General features: G+C 62.4%; 1 protein-coding gene across 22 annotated transcripts in view; it reads left to right on the top strand.

Moving 5' to 3' along the window:
• LOC107498271 overlaps positions 1-21,796 on the top strand; it is an 82,036-nt gene that overhangs the window by 8,704 nt on the left and 51,536 nt on the right. For 3 of the 22 annotated variants that reach the window (XR_004952009.1, XR_004952007.1, XR_004952006.1), the window contains exons 1-2: positions 18,487-18,618; positions 18,843-21,700. The exons of 1 other annotated variant lie outside the window; for it this stretch is intronic. Coding sequence is in view for 2 of the 21 variants with exons in the window: in XM_016121161.2 (XP_015976647.2) it covers positions 17,134-17,397; positions 17,514-17,653; positions 18,345-18,702 (762 nt within the window). In the remaining 19 variants the exon portion in view is untranslated. 18 more of the 22 variants (XR_004952010.1, XM_036224499.1, XM_036224505.1 and 15 more) reach the window with 16 other exon arrangements.

The following is a 21,796-nucleotide window of genomic DNA, read 5'->3' as shown; positions in this document are numbered from 1 at the left end:
AGGGCCCGCCCCGATGGCCCTGATTGGACTTTATCGCCTCTGTAAAGACCCTATCCCTACATAAGGTCCCGCTCTGAGTTCCTGAGGGGCGAGGACCTTAAACAGAAGAATTTTTTTTTGGAAAAACTACAACCCACAGCAGCCTTACAGCCCTGTAGGGAGGAGCCCGGCCAGGCGAGGGTGACAGTCGGGCCCTGGAGAGCTCAGAGCAGGGTGCAGATTCTGAGGACCTGGGTAGGGGGTTGTGGGAGGTGGGCCCGGAGAGGTGGTGGGTCCTGCTCAGGAAGGGCTGGGGGACAGTGGGTCTCTGAGTGTGGGAGACACAGTAATCAGATCTAAGCTTCGGGACCCTGGTTCTCAGCCCAGGCTGCACCCACGCCAGTGACTTCAGGCCCTGCTGAGACCCCCATCAGCATTCAGCGTGTAGGGGCTTCTGGGGAGGCCTGGCCGGGTGGAGGCTGATGGGAGGCGGGTTCGAGCGCCCGAGTTAGGGGTTCCCAGGTGGGCCATGCAGATGGTCCTGGCGGGGGTTCGGGAAGGAGGAGACCCATTTAAGAGCCGTTTCTGAGGTACGTCCTCTGGGTCTCGTCCCCATGTTCCGGGCAGAGCCCCAGAGGCATGACCTAGGCCCCGAAAGCCTCCACAAGCTCCTTTATCTGTTTCCTGAGCCTGCAGCCCGGAGGCCAGCAGGCGGAGAGATGCTCTCTCAAGGACGGCTGAAGGGGCAGGGTCTGCCGAATGCGTTTCTGGGTCCCAGGCTGCCAAACAGTTCCTTCTCGGCCCGAAAGCTTTCGGAAGGTGTTGGAAGAGAGCACGGGACGCGGGTGGAAAGCCGGGGTCACGCCGGCCTCGTCTCTGTCGCCCCGCACCGAAGGGCATGGCTCCCCGGACGCGCGGGCCAGCAGCCACCTCCCGCCCGGTCACAAACATTCCCTCCCAATCGCCATTCGAATTTGGATGCAGGAAACAAAACGCAACAAGCCAACAAGCCCGAGCACTCGCTGGGCCCACCCGCCCACGCTCGGCCCGCCTGCCCGCTGCCCGCCGCCTCTGCTCTGCGGGGCACGCCCTCCGGAGGCCGCCCCCTCCCCGGCCCTCCCCGGGAGGGCCCACGACTGTTTGCGATGAACATGACATTTATTCTTCTTGGCTGTGTACAGAGTCAGGTGAGGTTATTGCAAATAGAATATAGAAATATTCACTTTTCATTCCAAAAAAGGGCTCTTAAATGTCAAATCAAATTAAATGAAATCATCGCGTCGGGCGGAACACAGATAAGTTGCAGATGGTGCTGTCCTCCTGCAAATTCTCCCAACCTCCTCGCTCCCCCTCAGAGTCGACCGACCTGGGCCAGGTTAGGCCGAGTTCAGACACACTTATTAGATGAGCAAATGGCATTTGCTAGCGTCTGAGCAAAATACACTCGCGAACTCCCCCTCCCCCCACCATACGCACACACCATTTTTTTGTCTGTCCTTCCTTGCTGGACTAATTATAAGTTTCTCTGACATCGAGATCACATGACATAGTTTAACTCTGCGGTCCACCTTCAGACGGGAGCGGCTGGGTGCGTGGCACCCAGGCCTCGGCATTCGGGGTGAAGCCTGGGTGAAGCCCCAGCGCTGTGGGCGGGAGGGGGCAGGAGGGGGCGGGGTGGCTGGCGGGCTCCTGCCTGCAGTGGCCGGGCCCCACCCCGCAGCGGGGCGCGCGGGGGGACGCGGGCTGGGGCTGCGTGGTGGGCTGGTGGACGCGCTCAGCCCCTCCAGGCCGGGGCCCTGCGCGGCACAGATGTCGTAAGGCTATGAGATAATTTTCGGGCCTCAAAGGGGTGGAAAGGGCGGGCGTGTCAGCAGGGGCGCACCTAGGGTGGCCTTTTCACTCGGGCCTTCATTACCATGTCAATCCCGGGAGAGGCCCCTGATCGAACACAGCGGGGCTGAATGCACAGGGAGGGACAGGCCCTGCATGAGCTGTGAATGGCAGACCCGCTGGAGTCTGCCTCGCGCTTTGTTTCCGCGATGGCCAGCGTCAGGGACCCTGGCGCCGGCCGCACAGATGGCGGGGGCGGCGGCCGCTGGTGGCTGCGCGGCTTTCCCCTCCGCCCTCTCGCCAGCGGGCTCTGCCTCCTGCCCGCGGACACAGCGGCCTCGCCAGACTGGCTCTGATGTCCTCAGTCCATGGAAGCAAACTGAGCTTTGGGGGGATTAGAGATGAAAAGCTCATGCAGCCACGAACACATACGACCCCCCCGCCGCCACCCCCCAACCGAAGTTGAAGGTACGCAGTTTTGTGAGGTTTAGAAGTCACTGAAAACGTAATTAAGAAATCACAGAAAGGACCATGGGAAGTGTGAGCGCAATGGTCCTCCTCGCTTCTGGGTCCCCCCGCGTGAAGGGACCTGGCAGGCCCTCGCGTCCGCTGGGAGCGCGCGCCCGCGTCCGAGGGGGCGAGGGCCGCGAATCAAAGGAGTCTGGCATCATCTAGTTTCCTTTCTGGCTTTAAAAGTTAGAACAGATGTCACGAGAGAGGACAGAATGGATTCCGTCCTCAGGAGAGGGGCTTTCTCGCCCTCCGTGATAGGAAGTGCCTTGAAATGCTAATGGACACAGTTCGTGTTGCCGGGGTTTGCATCGAGATGGTGGGAAACAGCTCGATCCCAACAAAACCTTTTGTTATTAATCGAGAAAATCTGGTTCTGAGCAGCAAAGAGCTGGAAATCAGCGAGGCCACTGGCAGAGACGCCGGGGAGCAGATGCCATTGCTCTGTGAGACCCGGTCCGGGGGCCTGGCTGCGTTTCCCTGTGCCCCCGACCTTCTCTGCTGCCCCGAGCCACCACGTCAATAAAGGGGGGGCGTTTCTCTCGTGTCTTGTACTTCAAAGTGGCGTGTCTTCTTTTTCAGCGATTTCGAGAAGCAGGCCGGAAGCACGTCCGCGGGACACGAGCCCCGCAGAGCCCGAGCGGAGCGTCCCGCGTGGCTAAGGGGCTTGGCGATGAGACCTCACAGGCCCTTTTATAAACGTGGATTTTATTTTGTGCTGGAGAACAGGGAGTTTTTGTTTGGTTTTCAACACACATGATCACACCCGCACATACTCCTGATTCAAAGCCGAGAGAGCTGGGGAGGCTGATGGCCTGAGGAGGAAGGCCAGGGCCAGCCCCACCCCCGGGGGTCAGCAAGCGCGCTCTGCAAGCCTGGTGCACTAGGAAGGGGAAACCGAGGCCGCAGCAGCCCCTGCGGCTCTCGGGCGCTGGCGTCTACCCGGAGTGCTTGCTGCGTTCCCTTTGGGGTCAGGTGTGCTCACCCTGCTTCGTCCTGGGGGCTGGCTTCTGCCTCGTGGGACGTCTACCTGGCCTCTGCCCACTAGGCCCCAACAGTCGCCATCCTCTGTCGCGACCACCAGCAACGACTCCAGACTTGGCCGACGCCACCCTGGTTGAGAGCCGCTGGACCCACCTGAGGGCGATGGGTCCGCCCGCGAACCATTCTGGCTGCCTGGCGCCCCGCTCAGCGAGGGCGCAGAGCCGAGGGGTCAGCGCGTGCTGCTGGGGAGAGCTCGGGGAGGGCAGAGCAGGTTGGCGCAGCCTTCGGTCCCCCTCCGAGATGCCAGGGGTTTTGCCTTTCCTTGTCTTCTGCAGGCTGGAAGAGAGAGAGGAAGCAGGAAGCCTGAACCGTCCGCAGCCTGGACACTCAGCTCGGTTATGGGAGACGCGCCGCGCCTTATTTTAAGGTCTGCATGGGTCTCCCCCGGGGCAGACGGTGTGCCCTCGTGGGACGGGAACGCGGCTGCCGCTGACTGCCCGGCGTAACCTCTGGTGAGGTTTTTAAGTGAGCCTCCTTGCTCTTTAAATGATGCTCTGTTATCCTAGTAAGGACCCCTTGCTTTTGGGAATGACGAGCTATTAAAAAGTTGCCTGTATATAGGATTTAACATTCACGTATGAAATATGTCTTGAGTGCACATCATACACACATTTCAACTAAAAGAGAACTTAAAGAAAATCCGTTACAAAGAATTTAATTGTATCACGGAGCGTCATCTTCCTCTCCATCCTGGGCTTGCTTAAAATGCGGCAGGGACAGCCTAGGGCAAGCGCGGGGAGCCCCATGGCCTCCTGGAGGTAGGTGGAGTAGCAGTGTTGTGATCACCTTGTGGAGTTTCCTCCACTGTGACAAGAGCTCCACGAGAGACCCGAGATAACATAAAAAGGGGACTTCAGGTGCATTCCGACAGTGGCCGGTCTCTGCGTTGCACGGAAGAATTCTTAACCGTGCGATCATGCTGACCCCACGGGGGGCTCATGTCACAGATGGCTGCGGGGTGGTGCGTGGCCCCAGCTGTGTGCACACAGGGGCTCAGGGACCTGGGGGTTTCCAGGCACAGGTGCTGTTGGCCTCACGAACACGTGGGTTTATAAATGGCCACCTTGATTTTGCCTCATGGGCTGAGGGGGCTTCCACATCCTGAACGCAAGAGCCATGGGGAGCCTGGGGCCCGCAGAATGCGGGGCGGGGGAGGAAGGACCCTCGAACCAGGGCTGGGGAGGGGCGGCTGCGGGGCCCCCAGCTTCGGAGCGGCGCCTTCTCGTCTGCCCGCATGTTTCAGGCTCGTGGTGCTGCTGCCCGTCCGTCAGGCTGATGGCCCCCTGGCTCACGCCTGCCCGGGAGACCTTCTGGGCCGGTCCGGGCCCCAATGCCTTCAGCTGGGGGAGGAGGAGAGGCGCGTGGAGGCGAAGGGCTGTGCCTGCCGCTGTCTGCCGCGGCGGGGCGGGGGGGGCCCCACAGCGCCTGCGGCTCCCCCCGCCCTGCGAGGGAGCCCCCCAGGGCCCGGGGCCGGGGTGAGGGAGCACTGAGGGGGGTGGGTGCAGAGATGCGGGCCAGGCCTGTCTGACCCTGCCTTCCAAAGTTAGGGCCCTGTGTGCAGGTCGGAGCTCAGGATCTGCTCCCCAGGGAGGCCGGGGTCACTCCCCGTGCAGACCTCGCCGGGACGGGAGGGGTGGTCCCTGTGCGACTCCCCTGTCCCCTGGACTGACCCCGTTCTGGGACTCGACACGCACATCGTCAGCATTGGTGCGAGAGGCCAGCAACTCCAGGGCCGAAACCGAATTTCGAGGGCCGGCTGGGACCCAGGGGACAGCGTGAACGGTGCTTCTGAGGGACGAAAGCACTTTGCGTGTGAGCCTTTTCACTTCCCAGAGAGTTTTTGGGAAACGGGTGGGTGGGGGCCAGCGGGAGAGATGGGGTTCAGCAAGCCCCTCTTCCAGCCCTGTCCCCACAGGGCTTTTGGCGTGCGGGCTGGTGCGGCGGCCGGCCTTCTCCCAATTTATCTACCACCCTCCCCCAGCCCCAAGTGGGCTGAAACCATCGGTCCTGCTCCAGAGTGACCCACTCTCGGGCATTAAAGAGAAGAGCTGTCGATGTGTGGCAAGCAGCAGAATGTCCTCCTGGGCTGAGATCTCACCTCGTGAGGGGGTGAGCAAGGAGCAGAAAAAAGGCTGCGTTATAAACACCTCAAAAATAGACATCGAAGGAAACGCTGAGAGCCCTCCCCGCCCCCATTGCCCCAGTCTGGGAGGGGGGCACTTCGCGTGGAGCGCAAAGCCCCGAGTGGAAGCGGGTGAGACCGTGGACTTGGGCAGAAGGCCGTGAGAGCTTAGCGGAGAGGCGTGGTGACTGGCCTCGGGGCCTGCGGGGCTTTACGAGGCGGACTTCGGAGCCTGCAGAGGCTGAGGCCGCCTCTGTTTCTGGGGCTGGCTCCGGGGCCGAGCAGGGTGCGTGTGGTCCGCACCCACGGCAGAGGGGAGCTCGGAGGCAGACGGGAGGGCGGTTTGGGGCAGGTCTGTCCCGCAGTTGTTTGAATCCTGGAAAGTCAGCACTGCTGAGGGGCCGTCATGGTTTTGGGGGTCAGAGAGGTTGTAGGGCACAGGGAGGGGCTTCAGGAGAGCTAAAGCGGGGTGAAACCAAGGCCAACGATGCCCCCTCTGATGGACCTCGAGGCTGCACCCTGCCAGCTCTTTGATCCTCGGTTCAGGAACACTGGGCCAAGCGAGCTGCTGGCCTTTAACATGGGTCGCCGAGTGCGTGGTAGCAGGTGACCGGTTTCCGGAACCTGCCTTGGCCTCTAGAGAATGTCCATTACTGCTAGGACCCAGGGCCACCACGGACCCCGCCCCGTGAGGGAAGGCTGAGACGCCCATAGGGCCAGGCCTTGCTGCGCATTTGGGGGACCTGCGTCACATCCTGGTCACAGACGAGGACTTTAGCTGCCAGGACACCTCAGGGCCCAGAGAGCAGGAGTGTCACTGTGTCTGGTTCTTGGGTCGAGGTCCTGGGTCCATGGCGTGCGTCCCTGTCAGATGCCACTCAGGGGAAACCATCCTCCACGGGGCTGGTCAACTCCCCTCTATGGAACGAGAAAAACGCCTGTGAGGAGAATGAGCAAACTCCATCGCCAGCAAACCAACCGAGGCACACCCCTGGCCCGACCCACACCGGAAAATCGCACGTGGCCGGCGGAGTGGCCCAGGGGCGTGCGAGGACTTATCACACGGCCGATGTCCGATGTCAAAAGGACGGTGATGACGGGAAAATGGGAAATAGTCCCGCAGCGGCGTTTCTGGGAAAAGGCGCCCGGCGCTGGGTCCCTCCCGCTCATTCAGATGCCGGCTCCTCTGTCCTCCCAGGGCTTCGCTCTTATCGATTCGTCTCGAAGTCTCCAATTTCCTGCGATGTGAACAGCAGTCACAGAGGCCAGCCACACGGGGACCAGAGATGGGGAGACATTTCAGGAATGCGAGGGAGGAAGACCATCGAGGGAGAGAGGTCTGAACAGCCTGGTCTCTTTCATGCTTTAGAGAACACAGAGGCGGGCTGGGCGCGGGGCGGGGAGGGGGGCCGTTTTACCCAGTTTGAGGCACAGCGAGGCCCTGGGGGCTGCCGGGGTGGGAGGGGGCGTGTGGGGGCCGGGGGCCTCCCGATTCCTGAGCCCAGCATTCTCAGCCGCCCAGGAGTCTTCAGAGGCTCAGCGCCTCCCTGGTGCTTTCAAAACAAAATCATTTCTAAGTCGCTTGAGTTACAAGTATGTTTGCTGTCAGGGGTCTGACTAGAAATCTTGGGCTGGGGTCACGCGAAAGTGCGGCCTGGTCGGGACAGTTCTCGGCTGTCCCCCTCCGAGACGAGATGGGGAGAGGCCTGGGAGGGGCGGGGGCCGGTGGGGGGAAACGTCTCGATTCGCCGGGGCGTCAGCTCTGCGCCCCCCACGCCTCCGGGCCTTCTGAGTGCCCGCGCCCCACGGCCCTGACCTCCAGCCTCCGGAGGGCTCGGTGTGGCCTTGGCGGGGCCGCGGCAGTCCCAGCGGTCACGCAGCAAACGGCCTCTTGCTGCGCCCGGCAAGGCCTCCGAGTGCCGAGGAGCGCACGTGACCTCTGGTGTCCCCCGCCGGCCCAGGACACGCGCCGGCACGGCGGCCATGGCGGCTGGCGGGCCCTGCGGCCTCTGCTCACGGGCGCCTCGCGCCTTCCTCGCGGCAGCCCTGTGTGCGCGCGGCTGTGTCCTACGTGGGGAGCCGAGGCTCGGTAGCAGTGAGTTGCGATTCGGGCCAGACATGCAGACCCCAGACCCCAGCTGCCGGGGAGTCGGCCCCCTCTGCTGCCCTGGGCTGTGTGGAAGGGCGAAGGGACCCGGGCTCCCTGAGGACCTCCCTGCTCTCTCTACACTTGTGGTTCCTAACTATTTAAAAACAATTAATGTTTCGAGATCATTGTTATTTGTTATGAAGTGGCAATAATGGCCAGTGATTCCTTTATTTAAAAAAAACAATGTGTAACAGCACAGATCGCAGACTCGGCCTGCGGTGCTGTCGCTCTCACTCCGATGTGTTTTCGGGAGAGCGAGGAAGAGGCAGGGAGCGGGGGGGGGGGGGGGGGCCCGCAGCTGAAGGGCGCCCCGTGGGTCTTGGCAGAACGAGGTTGGGCGGCTTCTGCCTGTGCGCGGCTGGGTCCCCCATGCTTTACGTCACGCCCTTCGTGACCTCTGGGGAGGGGGAGGGGCCGTTCTCTCAAGCTAAGAAAGCCCAGGCCGCAGCTGACAGCAGTGTCGTGGGTAGAACTGTGTCCTCCCCAGGATAAGTTCAAGTCCTTAACCCCTGGTACCTGCGAATGTTAACTCTGTCTGGACGGCAGGTTTTTGCAGATGTGATCAAATTAAGAGGAAGTCGTGTGGGTGGGCCTCATCCAGTGACCCCCGAGAAGGGGAAATGTGGACTCAGAGCTGCCCTGTGGTGGTGGAGGCAGAGATTGGAGAGATGCATCTGCAAGTCCAGGAACGTGAGGCCCCGCGCCCTCAGGGAGCACAGCCCTGCCGCCCCCCGATCTCGCACTTCCGGCCTCCAGAACCGTGAGAGACACATTTCTGCTGTTTTGAGCCATTCCGCGTGTGGTCCTGTCACGGCCGCCACAGGATGAGGACCCCCAGCGTTCGCCTTGCCGAAGGGGCTGGGGTGCTGCCCGCGTCCGGCCTGTAAGCCAGAGCAGCGCCCCCCGCACCTCCCGCCCCAGAAAAGGAGACGGAGGACGCGACCCAGAGGCCTGAGGACGGGGGGGGGGGGGGGGGTGGACGTCACCGAGGTGGAGGTGAGGGCGCTGGTGTTGCCACCCGAGGGTGGGCAGCAAGGGCCGGACGGGGAGCCGGGGACGGACCCGCAGGGCGGAGCCAGACGCTGGGGCCTGGGGCCGCAGAGGAACCGGGCTTCGGGGTCACACGTAATACAGGGTTCTGAGCGTGTAAGAGCGGGCAGGAGAAGAAGAGCGCGGGGAGAACGTTTCAAATGTTTGTGCTTCATCGAGGGATCCTTGGAGTGACGGAAAGGGCCTTCCCCTGCCCCAGCTTTCCTGGGGACCCAGGGGGGCTGGAGAGAGGGAGGGAGCAGGGGGAGGGAAGTGGCAGACGCTAGGGTTATGCGGAGGCCTGCGCGGGACGGGGTCTGGGCGCCCGAGGGAGCCCGCGAAGCCAGGGGGCGGCAGGGGCGGCAGCCGGCAGGGGCGCGGGGCTGGCACAGGACTCGTTGACACGCGAGGCATGCGCGATTCTCCGTGATAAACGGCCCTGGGAAGGCATGAAGGACCGAGCGGGCGGGTGACTCAGAACCCAAGCATGCCGACCCCCTTGTGATGTGGGCGGCCCAGCCATGCCGGCGGGGCGAAGGGGTTAGTGTCCCCCGGATGCCTGGGGGAGGCCGATGCAGGGGAGAAAGAGTTAATAATTAAACCGTTTGCGCCACTACAATGGGCCAGGCCGGCCGGCCGGGGGCCTCGGGCTGACCCCATTTGTCACCGGCTGCCAGGAGCCGTGTGGCCCACACGGGAAGACCGCAGGAAGCTGGGACCGGCGCGAACAACAGGCCTTTAAGTTCTGGAGTCTGCGGGGCAGGAAATTAGCGAGGCTGCTTAGGGAAATCGATTTGGCTTGCGTGAGATTGGGTGGGAGGGGAGACCAGGGAGGGAGGGGGCCGGCGTTGGGGGAGGGGCGAGGCCGGCCCGGGGTTCCTCCGCGCGGGGGAGGGGTGATGGGCACGGAGGCTCAGACGGGGCGGGCGGGCGGGTGGCAGAAGGCGGGAGTGAGGTGCAGGCTGGCTCCCCTCCCCGCCCGAGCCCCCACCGCTGCACTGCCCCCCACGCTGGCAGGGAGGAGGCCTCACAGCCCGCGGCAGGAAGCGGGGGGCCCAGATCCCGCCTCTGGCTCTGCCCTCCTCTCAGGTGGCTATGGGAGAAGCTCCAGGAGCGGGGTGCCGGCCCCCCACCATCCACACCTGCCCAGGGACGCGGGGCGGCCAGGGGCCTCTGAGAAGGGGTGACAGGGTGGGGGCAGGGCGTAGGCATTGACCAGGCGACGGTTAAGATGGCAATTCATGGTTTCTGGAGCAAGCGATAAAGACCGTCCTTGTGTCCAGGGGGGGCTCTGGGGCGGGACGCCGCGCCCGTGGGTGTCCGCGAGCACACGAGCACCCGCCGCTTCCCCGCCCTGCGCTCCCTGCTCCAGCCCGGCCTTTCCCGCGTGTCCCGCGCAGGGCCCGGCTGCAGTCCAGGCCTCTGCTTCCCCGCCCGCAGCGCCCGGCCCCGGCTGGCCCCCTCCAGAGGCTCCCGGTCAGTGCGACCAGGTGCCGGCGTCTGGCGACCTCCCCGTGCTACCCACGGCGGGCGCTTCACACGGCAAGCCCCACCCCGGCTGCAGGGCCCCGCCCCGGGTGCCCAGGACGGCCTCACCACCTGAGGTTCGCTGGGCCAGAGTGGCTTGGGTGGCCAGGCCCCCTTCCCTCCGGTGCCGCGGCCCCTCCCCAGACCCTGCGCTTCCAGCTCTTTCCCTCCCGTGACTCGCCACCCCCTGGGTGCAGTTTCCTGGAGAAGACGACCCTGTCTGCTGCTCAGCACAGGCCCCCCCAGGTCAGGGAAGGTCGCTTCCCAGCACCCAGGGCCCGCGGGGTGCCCAGTTAAGAACCACGAGTGGGGAACTTTCAAAAGTAAACGTTTTGGAAAACAGACTTCGGGGGCTTTTTCCGCGGAGGCGGTGTCAAAGGCCACCGCCAGTGGCCCCTCGAGGTACACTCGCTGGCATTTGCTCTCGTACCCCCGGGGACCCATCCTGCCCCCTGAGCCCCTGCAGGCGAGTCTGTCCCTCCTGTAAAACTACTGACATGTGACGACTGTAGTCCAGGGCCCGTTAGCATCGATTTTAAATCACAGTATAACATGCAGACGGAGATGCTTACCAATTCTGCATGTTTTGCCCAGTGAGTGATTATATCCACTGCTTTCGAGTACTGCAAAATGACCATTAAGGTAAACTAAATAAACCAAGAATTTTATGGCTGGCGCTGTCACTCTTTCCCGTTAGATTTTCTGTTAATTTGGCCCATTGGTGGCTCCGTCGTAACCGTAGCCGAGGTCTGTGACCGGCCAGTGGTGATCAGCGACGCTCCGTGATTCACCTGCACCATTTCGCTTAATCCTCCCAGAAAGTTCTATCTGGCGGTCTTTATAATGACCCCCAATTCAGAGACGAGGCCCCTGAGGCACAGCGGTGTTGGCTGGTTTGCTGAGAGCCACACAGCAGGGGACCGTGGGGCGAAGTCCAGCCCCAGGGGGCTCTGCGAGGCGGCTATGGGCAGGGCCAGAGCGGACCCTCCCAGGAACAGTCATCAGCGGGCTCCTGGCCCAGGCGCGGGCTGCGGAGCTGGCCCGGAGGACCCTGGGGTCTGATGGGGGTGCTGTGCTAGCACGTCCCAGTTCACACCCGGGGTGGGGGGGGTGGGGACTGTAGCACCTCCCAGTTCACGCCCAGAGAGCGGGGGACTCACAGGCGCGGAGGAGGCCAGCGCTCAGCGTGGCGGGGGCGGGGGGCAGGACGGGGAGGTTTGGAGCTGACGTAGTTTTCACCTGAAGAGCTGCTGCACCGACTTGTCAAGTAGAAAGTAGAACCGTGCTGACTTCTGGGTGTTCGCACACCTAAAAGCACCCGGAGGTGGCAGCCAGCGCCTCTTCGCGGCTCCAGGTGCCATCCCGTGTCGGGCGCTGCCGACGGCGGCGCGCTCAGCTCGCTTTACGTGAGAAACACTTCGGGAGCAATTTCTCCCGAAGCGAATGAAAAGCATCCGCCCCGGGACTGTCACAAGAAAGGCATGACTCGTCGCCCACGCCGCAGCCCCCCGGAGGTGACCGCTGTGTGGAAGGTTGACTCACGTCACCCGGGTGGCCAGCTCGTCGTCTGCAGGATGCACACCCGGCCGCCCCGCGCGGTCTCCCGGGTCCCTCGCGTGGCCTCTTGCAGGCCGGCTGCCTGAGTCCCTTTGGCCTCATTCTCCTGCTCGAAGCGAATGCTCCTCTAAGCACCAAGTGCTCGATTCGCTCTTGTCCCTGGAACTGCCATCCGACAGAGGACCGTGACCGGCAGGTGGTCATGCCGAAGGTTCGGGCTTTCCTTTGTGCCTTGCTCCCCCGCCGCCAGCGGCCGAAGCCCAGCTGGGGCTCTGGCCGCGCCCCAGGGGTCTCCTCTGAGCCTGCTGCCCAGCCCCACCCCCCCGGTCACCCACTCTGCTGCTGACGGGCCCCGGGGTGCCCGTGTCCCGTGTGACGTGGGTGAGGTAGTGGGGTTGTGAGAAGTTCAGCTCCCCAGCATGAGTGGAGAGTGAGGTCCCTGCCGTGACTCGAATGCAAGAACGCTGTGGGGAGTCGCGGGCCTCCGCTGGAGGCGAGGGCCCCCGGAGGGGAGGGCCACCGTGACCGGGAGGGCCAGCTACTGCCCCGGGACGCGTGGGCCTCTGACCGGCCTGCCGTGCGACCTCAGGTGCCCTTAGAGGAAGGTGTGCGCTTCTCCATCCTCTTCCACTGGGTAAGGCAGCCCCGTGGGGGCCAGAGCCCCACGCAGCAGCAGCAGGGCCGCCAGGGCCGCCACGTGCAGGCCCCGCCCCTCGCTCCGCGGTGCCAGCCCAGCCGTGGCACTCTCCGGCGCGTGGCAAGCGAGCGTATCAGCCCCTGCGTCTCAGACCCTCGTCTGTGCACGGGTAGCACGGCCCTTGCTTCAGAAGGCTCATGCGAAGGCGCCTGGCGGCTGACCCGGGCCCGGCATCTCAAGGTGCCGAAGAGATGTCACTTCCTGGTTACTCTCCTGCCGTCCCTGAAAACCGCCCCTCTCCTCCCCTTCCTGCCTCTGTCCGTGTCTTCGTGGGCCGCTCTTCCCAGCTTGCCCTCTGCGGGGCGTCCCTCTGCAGGGCGCCCCCCTGCTGCGCCTTCCTGGGCTCCCGCACTCCCCCTGTCTGCCGGGGGTGTCAGGGGAGTGGGGGCCAGGGGAGTTTTCTGACCGATCCTCCTCTGGTATTTCTGCTGCGAGGAAGCGTCTTTCCTGGGTGGCCACCCGCGCGTGAGCTTCTAGAACAGGCCTGGGGTCACGCCTCCTCTGACCACTCCAAGGGGCCGCATTCAGGAAGGCGCTTAGACGCCCCCTTCCTGTTGCTGGGCTGCGAGGCTGGAGTGGCCGTGAGGGAGAGGGGGACCCCGCGGGAGGTGAGACTGAAGATCGGGCCCCCGGCCGGCAGCACCCCGGGGAGCCCTGGGGCTGATGCCTGGGGTCAGCTCCCTGCTGGGTGCAGAATGGCCGAGGGGAGGCCCCGAGGTGCTTGCCCGAGGTGCGAACCCAGGCTCACCGAGGGCCTCGCTGAGGACTGCCGCTCGCCATAGGGTCAGTTCCCAGGGGCCCTGCGTCCTTCAGCCGTGGAGACTCGGCCTCGACCTGGGCCCGGAGCCCGGCACCCGGCCTTGGGGAGGGTTTTATGGGGCAGCCGGTGGGGAGACTCCGGTCCTTGCTCTGTTTGCCGGGTCCACCAGGGTCACTGCGAGCTTGACTTAGTTCAGATAACACTGTCTGTCCACCACTCCCTACTCAGACGGAGCCCTGAAACTTAGGGATTTCCTATTTACCTTTTAGTTTTATGGCCGTTTGGTGAAATGGTTTGACTATGTCCTGTGTGTTTAGCTGTGGAGTTAAATTTTATATTGATCCAGTTCTTCTCTCCCCACCTCCCGACACACCCCAGGCACACACGTGTGCGCACGCACACACACACACACACACACACACACAGCCCTCATCTACTCCAGCCTCCTGACGCCTCCTCACAGCGGGGCCTGTAACTGGCCTCCAAGCTGGGAGCCGCGGGCTGGGGAAGGTCTGGGCTCCTGGGCCCCGGCTCTGTTGGCCGCTGTGTACGGGGTGCTTTGTGGGGTCCTGGGCTCCTGGTGGAGGGCAAGGGGCCTGGCCGGGGCGAGCGGTGCCTCTCCAGCCATGCTCCGTTTTTTGCTTCAATCAGACCAGCTTTGCTTTTCTGTTTTGCCTGCTGAAGCTCTTTGCTAATTCTCTTGATGAAGTGATTCTGTCGCTGAAGAGCATTTGAATAGGGCCGGCCCCTCTCGTCAGCGCTGGGGTGCCCGGGGGGTGTCCCCTGAGCATCTGCGCTCCCTCCACCGCTGAGGCAGGGAGGTAGGTGGAGTCTTCTGAGTGTGAGTCTGGCATCAGGGCTTTTTTTGTATTCGTAGGGATGGGGTGCGGGAACCGGCGCTTTAGGGGCAAAAGAGCTTTTCGGGGAAGCGTAGGACTCCCTTCTCTTTGCAGAGCCAGCTCATCAGTGAGCCGCCTGTCCGTCCTTTGTCCATCCGTTGTCCCCACTTTCCAGGGCCACCTCCAGTGCCACCCACGGATCCTGGTGGCTGCGAGTTGTGACGGTACAGTCAGCAGTGGGCGGTTGGCCACATGGCCCGGTTCACCACGTCATCTGAGGAGAGCTGGGGCAGGGACCTGGGCGCCTGCGGTGGGAGCCCCCTGAGGCCAGACCCAAAGAGGCCAGCGGGATGAGAGCCTGCTGTGGGCCGGGTGAGGACGTCGGCCCAGCAGGCCAATCGGGCATCAGCCCCGGGCGGGAAATGCATGGAGGAGGCTTCCTGTGCTGCGCTGTCTCTGGGATGTCTTCCTGTATTAACAGCGCTCCTGCGGGAGCCGGTGATGGGGGGAACCTGGGCAGGTGCAGGAGGTAGGGCCTCCGCCTAGAGCTGGCCAGGCTTAGCCTGCCGGGAAGGCCTGGCCCCTGTCCTGACGGCCCGGTCCCCGTTCTGACGGCCCAGCCCCCGTCCCGATGGCCTAGCCTTCGTCCTGACGGCCTGGCCTTCATCCTGACGGCCTGGCCCCTGTCCTGACGGCCCAGCCCCCTTCCCAACGGCCTAGCCTTCGTCCTGACGGCCTGGCCTTCGTCCTGATGGCCTAGCCCTCTGTCCTGACAGGCTGGTCTTTGTCCTGATGGCCCGGCCCCCGTCCTGATGGCCTGGCCCCCATCCTGACGGCCCGGCCTTCGTCCTGATAGCCCGGCCCCCGTCCTGATGGCCCAGCCCCTGTCCTGACGGCCTGGCCTTTGTCCTGACAGCCTGGCCTTCGTCCTGACAGCCTGGCCTTCGTCCTGACGGCCTGGCCCCTGTCCTGATGGCCCGGCCCCTGTCCTGACGGCCTGGCCTTCGTCCTGACAGCCTGCGGAGGCTGAGGATCAGGACCAAGGGTCAAGCGGTGGACCAGATGTCTGGACTGAGGTGGCATCTGTAGGTGTGCTGGGTGCGCTCTCACCTCTACCCATGCAAGGCAGGCAGGGCAGACGCCCTGTCCTGCTGTACCTCTGACCTCACGTGACCTTGGGCAGATTGCAGTTTCTCTGAGCCTTGTTGTTCTTATCTGCGTAATGAGAAGGCCAGACTAGAAAAGCAGTAAGGCCCCCTAGAGACCCGGGATTAAATGTAAGGCCACGGGTTAAAGAGTGAGTATTTATTTCACTCCTTGTTGGCAGAGGAGGGGAGGAAATGGGAAAGAAGCTCACGCCGCGGCATGCCGGAACGAGAGCCTCAGAAGTGGGAATTTTATTACTGCTTTGGGGCTTCGCACTGGGTTCTTTTCCACAGAATTTAGGTTTGTAGGTTAATTATAAAAATGGTACCAGAAAAAAAACAAAAGCCGTCCCGATTTTTCGTGGCTGATTGGTCTAGGGGCGGAGCTTCCTCATTCTTCCCCTTGCGGCCATCCGACGTCTGCATCCGCATTATTTAATTTTTTTTTTTTATCGTTTTGGGCGTCAACAGCTGGAGAAGCGGAGAAGGCGAAGGCGCCCGGTCTCGCCGCGCGCTGGTGGCTCTGACGAAGTCGCCTATTTCTTCACTCGTTTGTTCCTTCATTCACAACATCTTTGGTCGGAAGATAAACGGCTAAGGAAATGTCGGCCTCGAGGAAGAGTGCGGAGAGGCCGCTTTAATCATTTCGTTTCTCTCCGCTCCCCTGCCCCCTGCCCGTTATAATGAACAGTTACGATCACGGAAAGCGAGGCGTTTATAAGATCCACGAGGGGGCAAAAAACAGGAAAGGGAGGCGAGCGTGTGTAGCTCTGTGGAGACGCCGAATTCGGGATCGACGACGGTCTCACGGCAGTTGAGAGGTTTGAATAGGGTCATGGATTTCTCACAAAAAAAGCGCCACCAAATCCCATGACAAAGCATCACGCGTCTCACGAAAGGAAGCACGTTGCAGGAAACGTGCTGTGTCTGTCCCCGCAGGGGGCAGAGCGTCGAGGGGCCCTTCCTGCCCCCTCGTCCCTCGACTGGCTCCTCAGCCCCCCCGAGCCCTCCTTTCTTTCCCCCTGAGAGAAGGAAGGTCTTCGGGAGCACCCGCCCTCCCGTGGCCTCTGCGGCGGTACGGCTCCATGGCCGCCTCTGCCCCTCGCCGGGCACTTTCTCCCTCTTCTTGAAGTAACTCGTTCTGGAGTGTTCTGAGCTGCTGCAAGCCAGACGGGCAGCCCTCGGGACGTCCATCCCACTTGTCATCCAGGCAGCTCCATTTGCCCGGGGACCCTGTTATTCTCTGTGTTTTAAAAAATTAACTTAACCAACGCACACTATGCAGAGAAAGAGCGTGCGCAGTGTGAGCCCGTGTCATGATGCGTTACCACAAAGCGCACGTGCAGCTGTCAGGACAGAACTTGGCTGGCGTTCTAGAAGCAACCCCTGCCTCTCTCCTGGGTACCCCTGGAGACCGCCACCCCTACCTGCTCCCCAGCGGTGACTCCCACTTACTAACGCAGATTAGTCTGGCTGCTTTTGCCTGAAGCACACGCTTCGGGAAGGACATGAGCCCTGCTGTTGTTGGACGGGGTATTCTATAAATGCCGGCTAGGGCGCGTTGACCATTCAGGTCATCTGTGTCCTGCCCGAGTTTCTGCTTGTCGCATCTGTCGATCCCTGAAAGAGGGGTCTTGGAGGCGCCGACCGTAACAGCCGATGCCTTTTCTCCTCCCCACAGTCCTAGCGGTTACCGGCCCGGGTCGATGCTCTGTTGTTCGGGGCACGCACGTTGGGGATTTTTCTGTCTCTCGGAGAACGGACTCCTCTGCCGTTACGTAACGCCTCTCTTCATCCCCGATCATCTTCTTTACTTCGAAGCCATCCTAGGAAGCTAATGCATCGTCAAGAAGGTACATTTGTCAAGGTTGAGGAGAGACGAAGTATTTTTAGTCCTTTCAATAGTTTATTATCTTGGTTTAGCCTTTCTTCATACATAGGGCGCATGGCTTCCTTTGGGACCCCTGTCAAGGACAAGCTGGCTTCTTACATCCCCGAATCTGGTTTAGGGTTCCGCTGTGTCCTGCTCACGCGGGCCCTCCCCCCTCCCCCGTGCGCCCCAGCTTCCCGCTGGGCTCGCTCCACTGACAGGTCTAACCCGGCACTGTCCAGCAGGTTTTCTGTGATGATGAGTAATGAACACTGTGGTTCAAGCCGCCTAGTGTGTGCTGACGGAAGTCCAGACTGGCTTACACAAGGAGCGCGGCCCGTATGTGCCAAAGCAGGTGCTGTGGGTTTCGCCAGCCCGGTCACCATTTACACGAACTGTAGATTCCTGCTGTCCTTGGGGTCCCGCTCAAGCACCTTGCGTTCCCACGATCCCAGGGGGCGCCCATGGAGACCCACGAGCCAGCTCTTGTCACCACGTTGGACTCGCGATACTGCCGATCACCCAAGGAACAAAGTCTGCTCAGAAGACCCATGTGGCAGCAGAGGCAGCTGATCACACCAGGAAGGGGGGCCAGGTGAGGCGAAGGAGGGCACCACTTGCTGCAGACCCGGAGGTGACAGTGGCGGCCCAATGTTCGGCCTGGACCACGGAGCCCCGCCTCCAATGTTTACTTCCTAACCTCCTCCAGCTCTCCAGCTGGAAGTGATCTTCATTCGGAATTTCCTCTGCCTGCTATCTGCCCCTCTCCTGGGGTCCTTGGGACTGTCTGCCTCCAGGGAGTTATTTCTGAACCGCCTTATCTCCTTCTAGACCATGGGGCCTCAAGGGCCGGGACTGTCATAAACACCTGTTATCTTCCTCACCCCGGCGGGGCCCCCCCGGGCCGGGTTATCATTTAGCTGAATCCAGCCCCACGGGCCGGCCCGGGCCGTCAGGTGCTGTCCCTGGGTCGGGAGCTCGGGGTTTCTCTGCGCAGGCAGGCAGTTTCCCGGGAGGGGGGCTGCGTCCTCGGTAGGCTCCCGTCTCGGGAACGCGACGCCCCCGCAGGAAGTTGGCCCGGAGGCCGTGGGGCCAGCCGTGCCCTTCGCCGGCCCCTGCCGCCTTCTGCGTTTTCGCCCTCGACGTCCTCCCATCGAGTCTCACCTCCCGCGGCTGCGCCGTCTCCCATTTCTCCTCTGCTGGTCAGGCGTCCATCTCTCCCTGCTTAGTGCTCACCTCCGGGGCTCCGCGTCCCCCTCAGCTCTCCTCCTTCCCTCCGTGGCCAGATGCTTCCACGAGGTTTTGGTGGCCTGCTGTCTCCCGGAGGCGTGGGTGCGTTCGGTCTGCCTCCGACTCGGTCCGTCTGCAGCATTCAGCCCGCCGCCGACTCTTCTTGAAGCCTCTGTGCCCTTTCCTTCTGCAAGACCTCGGCCGCCACGCAGAAGCCGAGACCCCCGAATCTACAGCCGCAGCTCCAGCCTTTTCCCTGATGCGGTCACATCCACATTCCCAGTTGTCGTCTGCTTTTTGCCAGGAGCACCTCACACACACACGTCTAAGGTAACAACGATGACTTATCGTGCAGTCTCTCCTGCCACAGTGAGTGGCGCTGCCTTTGCCTGGCTGCCCTGCCTGTCATCCTAGACTCACCTCTCTCCGTGGTCCGTTTAATGGCCAGTGTGCTCTGATGCCCCGGGTGTGGTCAGGTGGGCTATGCTGTGTAACAAACATCCCCAGAGTCTCAGCGGCTTACCGCCCTACACCTTTGTCTCTTGCCCACACAGATCTGATGTGGGTTGGGTGTGACTCCCAGTGGCTCTCCTCCGGGCAGTCACTCAGGGATTGTGCCTGGTTCCAGCTGTCGCTGGGCCATCTGGAGCCTGGGACGTCTAGGCTCACTATGAAGGGGGAAGAGCAGACCAGAGGATTCTGCAAGAAGCCCGGAAAAGGCCGACATCACTTCCAGCCCATGCCACTGACCGAAACTGAGTCCTAAGGCCCCTAAGCGAACCACCAGGGAAGCCGGGGAATGTAGCGCTCTGTGTGCTCAGGGAAAGGAAGTGACCTGGCGCCCCCTCCCTCTGCCTCCGCCCCTCGCGGCCACGGCCCTGGTCTGAGTCCTTCCATCTCCTGCTTGGACTGGCGCGCAGGGCCCTAACGTGTCTCCTGCTTTCGGTTCCTTTCCTTCTGCCTGGCTGTGGACAGCAGCGGCAGCCAGCTGCCCGATCTGAGGGCCGCGCCGCCTCCTGCGTTAAGCCTGCAGTGGTGGGGCTCCCTGCTCTACCGGAGGCCTCACACGGCCCGCCACGCTCCGCCTCTCCGTTCCCCTTCCCCGCTGCCCTCCCCAGCATGGCCTTCGCCCCAGTGGCAAGGAACTCCTTGCATTTCCCCAAACGGGTGATATTTTTGCAAGCCTTCTGGCTTTGCCTCCAGGCGACCTCTCTTCCAGAACAGTCTTCATCTGTGCTCCAGAACCAGGTCACGAGTCACCTTGGATGGCTGGTCATCGCACGCCCCAGCCCTGCGAAGACGCAGGCTCTCTCCTTAAGGCTTCCAAAGCCCTCGCTGCGCCCTTTGTTAGCCCACCCTTGAACGTCCTCGTGATTGCCCCTCGGGGCGTCTGACTTCGCCAGCCAGACGGAAGGTGGACAGGGCTTTGCGTGCCAGTCACTGTGGCAACGGTTCTGTACGTTTTAACTCGAAGGGTCCTCACAGCCGCCCTTGGGAGAGGTGTCACTGTGAATTCTATTTAAAAACGTAACAGGGAAACAGAGGCACAGAGAGGTTAAGGAACTCGGCCAAGCTCACGCAGCCAGCGAGCGCTGGAGGCGGGCTGGCTGTAAGTCCTCAAGTGCGAGCGACTGCTGTGCCGTGTGGCTTCTGTCACCCACAGCGCTTGGTGACGTGTCCGCCTCACAGCCCTCTCTCTACCCACAGAATGCTGGTCACTAGCTGTGTGTCGGATGCACATGTCAGTGAGGCCCATTCTCGGGTTTCTCCCACTCCGGCCTCCGCCTACCCGGCCCCCCCATATCCCCCTCAGAAGTCTCGCTAATCTCTACTCGGTTCATCTCCATAACTTAAGAAGTAAGAAAATAAATCAAGATACTTTTGCTACACTTTGTCCAAACAGATGAACTTGATCTCATCCACAAGCGCGAGCATTGCCCCCCTTAAACAGTCACTTCGGGGGTGGCACCGCCACCTGCAACCCCTCGAATCACTTCTCGGAGAACCGATCGCAGAGTCAGCTTACTGGTCACATAGAAAAGCCACTGCCGTGACCTCGTACGGCCATCTGCACAGGGCAGACAGCATCCCAGGGAGTCTCCCAAATGCATGTTTACAAATTCAAAGCGCTTTGCCCAACAGGCCAGCAATTTCAGTAAGTGTGCAGAAATGAGGCACTTAACAATTGCTGTTTCCTAAGCGGCTGCCATGTCGTGAGGGCGGGGGCGGGGGGAGCAGAAAGAGGCCTCGTGTTGGTGCCCCGGGGCTGCTGTAGTGAGCCCCACAGACCGGGTGACTGAAGCGGCAGAAATTTACTGCTCACGGCGCTGGAGGCCGCGCGTTGGAGCTCCAGGTGTTCGCGGCACTGCTTTCTCCCGGGACCTGTCTCCTCGTCTCCCCACGTCCTCAGACGGTTGCCCCTCTGTGTCACTCTGTGTCCCAACTCCTTCTCTTATTAGGACACCAGTCGCATTGGGCCCCACCCCAGTGACCTCGTTTACTTTAATTATCTTTTTTAGGGCCGTATTTCCAAATATACTCAAATTTTGAGGTTCTGGGGTTAAGACTTTAACGTATGCATTTCGGGGGATGCGGTGCGGCCTGTCACAGGCACTGGCCGGGGCTCCGGCCGCCCTTGGCTCCGGCACACTGCCTCTGTGACCTCGCAGGAGTCTTCTCTCTGCTGGGGTTTGGTTTCCTTATCACTAACGCAGAGGTCAGACCGGATCACTCTGGCTCCGGACGGCTTGGAGGCTCTGTGATAACCTATCAAAGCATCGCGCCCGGACGACATGCCGCTTCTGCGACACAGGCCACACGAGAGCTTTCACGTTCAAGGCCACCACTCCCCGGCGCGGCCTGAGGTTTCTCAGCATCTGACGACAGACTCCATCATCTTTGCGTTGGCAGGCTACACACTTCTCCCGGGCTCTGAAGGCCAGACCGCGGCGCACCGCAGCCGGAGCCGGGCCCCCGGGGCGCCGGCGCGTCCCCTCGCGTCTGCCGGCGGCGGCGCGTCCCGGGCCTGCTAAGCGGGACAAGGCCTCTTTCTTTTGGGGGTCATTCTCCGCGGGAGCACTGTGACGGATCGAAGCCCCCGCACCGACTGGGGAACGAGAAAGGCAGCAGCCCAGCCCGGGCTGCGGGGCGGCGGTGGCGTTCCCGGTCCCTGGGGTCGCGCCTGGCCGGCGGCGGCTGCAGAACCAGCCCGAGGCGGCGGCGCGTGGCCCGCGGCTTCCTGCGCATGCGCACTGGGGCGCCGCCGCTGGGGGCCTTGCGGCGCGCGTCCTGCCCCCAGGCGCAGCGGCCGGACGGGGTGCCCGAGGTCCCCCGATGTCTCGAGCGGGTTGCTTCGCCCCTCTCTTCACTTCTCGAAGCTGGTCTTCAACCCCAGCATCGTGTGTTCGTGCAGGTGAGCGAAACTTCCAGATTCTTTGTCTCCTTCTGCGTGGCGTTGCAACTCTGAGGCCTAGGGGGCTCTTCGTGGGGGGGCTCGTGTGCTCACGGG

Source organism: Rousettus aegyptiacus, unplaced genomic scaffold (assembly GCF_014176215.1).
Source record: "Rousettus aegyptiacus isolate mRouAeg1 unplaced genomic scaffold, mRouAeg1.p scaffold_m13_p_7, whole genome shotgun sequence".
NCBI classification, from domain to species: domain Eukaryota; kingdom Metazoa; phylum Chordata; class Mammalia; order Chiroptera; family Pteropodidae; genus Rousettus; species Rousettus aegyptiacus.
Note: the sequence above shows the minus strand (reverse complement) of the source record. Positions and strands in the feature narration are given on the sequence as shown.